Consider the following 6,000-nt stretch of genomic DNA (forward strand, 5'->3'; position numbering starts at 1 on the left):
ATCCCTGTGGAACGCTTTCAACACCTTGTAGAGTCAACATGGGCCAGCATCCCTGTGGAACACTTTCAACACCTTGTAGAGTCAACATGAGCCAGCATCCCTGTGGAACACTTTCAACACCTTGTAGAGTCAACATGGGCCAGCATCCCTGTAGAACACCACAACTGTGGGAAGCATTGGAGTCAACATGGGCCAGCACTTTCAACACCTTGTAGAGTCCAAACCCCAACGAATTGAGGCTGTTCTGAGGGCAAAAGGAGGTGCAACTCAATATTAGGAAGGTGTTCTTAATGTTTTGTACACTCAGTGTATACAGTACAATACTAGCTATAACATTGATGTGCGCCACAGTTGGTATTTAATTGCCCTTTAAAAACTACTACTACTAGTCTGACTGTCGTAGCCATCAATTAACAGTCATCCACATTAGCAAAATTATTTCAAACTTCACATTTCTCTACTAAAGGCTACTTATCGTAATGAACCATATCAGCAAAATGACTGTGATAAGTGGTCGGTGTTGATCATCTCAGCTTCAATATAAGTACTGTACTTCTAGAGGTATTCTCCACAGTATAGTATAGTATAGTATAGTAAAGACCGCTGTACTTCTAGAGGTATTCTCCACAGTATAGTATAGTATAGTATAGTATAGTAGTATAGTATAGTATAGTATAGTAAAGACCGCTGTACTTGTAGAGGTATTCTCCACAGTATAGTATAGTATAGTATAGTATAGTATAGTAAAGACCGCTGTACTTGTAGAGGTATTCTCCACAGTATAGTATAGTATAGTATAATGTAGCATAGTAAAGACAGCTGTACTTGTAGAGGTATTCTCCACAGTATAGTATAGTATAGTATAATATAGCATAGTAAAGACAGCTGTACTTGTAGAGGTATTCTCCACAGTATAGTAATATAGTATAGTATAGTAATATAGTATAGTAAAGACAGCTGTACTTGTAGAGGTATTCTCCACAGTATAGTAATATAGTATAGTATAGTAATATAGCATAGTAAAGACAGCTGTACTTGTAGAGGTATTCTCCACAGTATAGTAGTATAGTATAGTATAGTAAAGACAGCTGTACTTGTAGAGGTATTCTCCACAATATAGTAATATAGTATAGTATAGTATAGTAAAGACAGCTGTATAGTAAAGTATTCTCCACAGTATAGTATAGTATAGTATAGTAAAGACAGCTGTACTTGTAATATTCTAGTATAGTATAGTATAGTATAGTATAGTAAAGACAGCTGTACTTGTAGAGGTATCCTCCACAGTATAGTAATATAGTATAGTATAGTATAGTAAAGACAGCTGTACTTGTAGAGGTATTCTCCACAGTATAGTAATATAGTATATAGTATAGTAAAGACAGCTGTACTTGTAGAGGTATTCTCCACAGTATAGTAATATAGTATAGTATAGTATAGTAAAGACAGCTGTACTTGTAGAGGTATTCTCCACAGTATAGTAATATAGTATAGTAATATAGTATAGTATAGTAAAGACAGCTGTACTTGTAGAGGTATTCTCCACAATATAGTAATATAGTATAGTATAGTAAAGACAGCTGTACTTGTAGAGGTATTCTCCACAGTATAGTAATATAGTATAATACAGTAATATAGTATAATATAGTAAAGACAGCTGTACTTGTAGAGGTGTTCTCCACAGTCTAGTAATATAGTATATTATAGTATGGACAGCTGTACTTGTAGAGGTATTCTCCCCAATATAGTAATTTTGTATAATATAGTAATATAGTATAATATAGTAAAGACAGCTGTACTTGTAGAGGTATTCTCCACAGTATAGTAATATAGTATAATATAGTAAAGACAGCTGTACTTGTAGAGGTATTCTCCACAGTATAGTAATATAGTATAATACAGTAAAGACAGCTGTACTTGTAGAGGTATTCTCCCCAGTATAGTAATATAGTATAATATAGTAATATAGTAATATAGTATAATATAGTAAAGACAGCTGTACTTGCAGAGGTATTCTCCACAGTATAGTAATATAGTATAATATAGTAATATAGTATAATATAGTAATATAGTATAATATAGTAAAGACAGCTGTACTTGCAGAGGTATTATCCACAGTCTAGTAATATAGTATATAGTATAGTATAGTAAAGACAGCTGTACTTGTAGAGGTATTCTCCACAGTATAGTAATATAGTATAATATAGTAATATAGTATAATATAGTAAAGACAGCTGTACTTGTAGAGGTATTCTCCACAGTCTAGTAATATAGTATAGTATAGTAAAGACAGCTGTACTTGTAGAGGTATTCTCCACACTATAGTAATATAGTATAGTATAGTATAGTATAGTAAAGACAGCTGTACTTGCAGAGGTATTCTCCACAGTCTAGTAATATAGTATAGTATAGTATAGTATAGTAAAGACAGCTGTACTTGCAGAGGTATTCTCCACAGTATAGTAATATAGTATAATATAGTAATATAGTAATATAGTATAATATAGTAAAGACAGCTGTACTTGCAGAGGTATTCTCCACAGAATAGTAATATAGTATAGGATAGTATAGTATAGTAAAGACAGCTGTACTTGCAGAGGTATTCTCCACAGTATAGTAATATAGTATAGGATAGTATAGTATAGTAAAGACAGCTGTACTTGCAGAGGTATTCTCCACAGTATAGTAATATAGTATAGGATAGTATAGTATAGTAAAGACAGCTGTACTTGCATAGGTATTCTCCCCAGTATAGTAATATAGTATAATATAGTAATATAGTATAGTATAGTAAAGACAGCTGTACTTGTAGAGGTATTCTCCACAGTATAGTAATATAGTATAGTATAGTATAGTATAGTAAAGACAGCTGTACTTGTAGAGGTATTCTCCACAGTATAGTAATATAGTATAGTAAAGACAGCTGTACTTGTAGAGGTATTCTCCACAGTATAGTATAGTATAGTATAGTAAAGACAGCTGTACTTGTAGAGGTATTCTCCACAGTATAGTATAGTATAGTATAGTAAAGACAGCTGTACTTGTAGAGGTATCCTCCACAGTATAGTAATATAGTATAGTATAGTATAGTAAAGACAGCTGTACTTGTAGAGGTATTCTCCACAGTATAGTAATATAGTATATAGTATAGTAAAGACAGCTGTACTTGTAGAGGTATCCTCCACAATATAGTAATATAGTATAGTATAGTAAAGACAGCTGTACTTGTAGAGGTATTCTCCACAGTATAGTAATATAGTATAGTAATATAGTATTGTATAGTAAAGACAGCTGTACTTGTAGAGGTATTCTCCACAATATAGTAATATAGTATAGTATAGTAAAGACAGCTGTACTTGCAGAGGTATTCTCCACAGTATAGTAATATAGTATAATATAGTAATATAGTATAATATAGTAATATAGTATAATATAGTAAAGACAGCTGTACTTGCAGAGGTATTATCCACAGTCTAGTAATATAGTATATAGTATAGTATAGTAAAGACAGCTGTACTTGTAGAGGTATTCTCCACAGTATAGTAATATAGTATAATATAGTAATATAGTATAATATAGTAAAGACAGCTGTACTTGTAGAGGTATTCTCCACAGTCTAGTAATATAGTATAGTATAGTAAAGACAGCTGTACTTGTAGAGGTATTCTCCACACTATAGTAATATAGTATAGTATAGTATAGTAAAGACAGCTGTACTTGCAGAGGTATTCTCCACAGTCTAGTAATATAGTATAGTATAGTAAAGACAGCTGTACTTGCAGAGGTATTCTCCACAGTATAGTAATATAGTATAATATAGTAATATAGTAATATAGTATAATATAGTAAAGACAGCTGTACTTGCAGAGGTATTCTCCACAGTATAGTAATATAGTATAGGATAGTATAGTATAGTAAAGACAGCTGTACTTGCAGAGGTATTCTCCACAGTATAGTAATATAGTATAGGATAGTATAGTATAGTAAAGACAGCTGTACTTGCATAGGTATTCTCCCCAGTATAGTAATATAGTATAATATAGTAATATAGTATAGTATAGTAAAGACAGCTGTACTTGTAGAGGTATTCTCCACAGTATAGTAATATAGTATAATATAGTAATATAGTAATATAGTATAATATAGTAAAGACAGCTGTACTTGCAGAGGTATTCTCCACAGTATAGTAATATAGTATAATATAGTAATATAGTAATATAGTATAATATAGTAAAGACAGCTGTACTTGCAGAGGTATTCTCCACAGTATAGTAATATAGTATAGTCCAGTAATATAGTATAGTATAGTAAAGACAGCTGTACTTGTAGAGGTATTCTCCACAGAAGGATCCCAGCAGACAGAAGATGAAGTCCACTATGACCAGCCGGTACACATCCTGACCAACATACGACTCCCAGCACTGTAGGACAGACAGACACACAAGCACACACCCTGGTCTAAAGTGGTGTACTATACAGGGAATAGGGCTCTGGTCTAAAGTAGTACCACTATATAGGGAATAGGGCTCTGGTCTAAAGTAGTGCACTATATAGGGAATAGGGCTCTGGTCTAAAGTAGTGCACTACACGGGGAATAGGGCTCTGGTCTATAGTAGTACCACTATATAGGGAATAGGGCTCTGGTCTAAAGTACTGCACTACACGGGGAATAGGGCTCTGGTCTAAAGTAGTGTACTATACAGGGAATAGGGCTCTGGTCTATAGTAGTACCACTATATAGGGAATAGGGCTCTGGTCTATAGTAGTACCACTATATAGGGAATAGGGCTCTGGTCTATAGTAGTACCACTATATAGGGAATATGGCTCTGGTCTAAAGTAGTGCACTATACAGGGAATAGGGCTCTGGTCTAAAGTAGTACCACTATATAGGGAATAGGGCTCTGGTCTAAAGTAGTGTACTATACAGGGAATAGGGCTCTGGTCTAAAGTAGTACCACTATATAGGGAATACGGCTCTGGTCTAAAGTAGTGTACTATATAGGGAATAGGGCTCTGGTCTAAAGTAGTGCACTATATAGGGAATAGGGCTCTGGTCTAAAGTAGTGTACTATACAGGGAATACGGCTCTGGTCTAAAGTAGTGTACTATATAGGGAATAGGGCTCTGGTCTAAAGTAGTGCACTATATAGGGAATAGGGCTCTTGTCTAAAGTAGTGCACTATACAGGGAATAGGGCTCTGGTCTAAAGTAGTGCACTATATAGGGAAAAGGGCTCTGGTCTATAGTAGTACCACTATATAGGGAATAGGGCTCTGGTCTATAGTAGTACCACTATATAGGGAATAGGGCTCTGGTCTATAATAGTACCACTATATAGGGAATAGGGCTCTGGTCTATAATAGTACCACTATATAGGGAATAGGGTTCTGGTCTATAGTAGTACCACTATATAGGGAATAGGGTTCTGGTCTAAAGTAGTGCACTATATAGGGAATAGGGCTCTGGTCTAAAGTAGTGCACTATACAGGGAATAGGGCTCTGGTCTAAAGTAGTGCACTATATAGGGAATAGGGCTCTGGTCTATAGTAGTACCACTATATAGGGAATAGGGCTCTGGTCTATAATAGTACCACTATATAGGGAATAGGGCTCTGGTCTAAAGTAGTGCACTATATAGGGAATAGGGCTCTGGTCTAAAGTAGTGCACTATATAGGGAATAGGGCTCTGGTCTAAAGTAGTGCACTATATAGGGAATAGGGCTCTGGTCTAAAGTAGTGCACTATATAGGGAATAGGGCTCTGGTCTAAAGTAGTGCACTATATAGGGAATAGGGCTCTGGTCTAAAGTAGTGCACTATATAGGGAATAGGGCTCTGGTCTAAAGTAGTGCACTATATAGGGAATAGGGCTCTGGTCTATAGTAGTACACTATATAGGGAATAGGGCTCTGGTCTAAAGTAGTGCACTATATAGGGAATAGGGCTCTGGTCTATAGTAGTACACTATATAGGGAATAGGGCTCTGGTCTAAAGTAGTG

At 35.1% G+C, this 6,000-nt stretch overlaps 1 protein-coding gene across 1 annotated transcript in view; it reads right to left on the reverse strand.

Annotated features, from left to right (window-relative positions):
- LOC124018610 (transmembrane channel-like protein 5) overlaps window positions 1–6,000 on the reverse strand; it is a 43,293-nt gene that overhangs the window by 13,442 nt on the left and 23,851 nt on the right. The window contains exon 14 of the mRNA XM_046333951.1: window positions 4,324–4,421. Within this exon, the coding sequence (XP_046189907.1) occupies window positions 4,324–4,421 (98 nt within the window). The remainder of the gene's footprint in view (window positions 1–4,323; window positions 4,422–6,000) is intronic.

Source organism: Oncorhynchus gorbuscha, unplaced genomic scaffold (genome assembly GCF_021184085.1).
Source record: "Oncorhynchus gorbuscha isolate QuinsamMale2020 ecotype Even-year unplaced genomic scaffold, OgorEven_v1.0 Un_scaffold_551, whole genome shotgun sequence".
In the NCBI taxonomy this organism is placed as follows: Eukaryota; Metazoa; Chordata; class Actinopteri; order Salmoniformes; family Salmonidae; genus Oncorhynchus; species Oncorhynchus gorbuscha.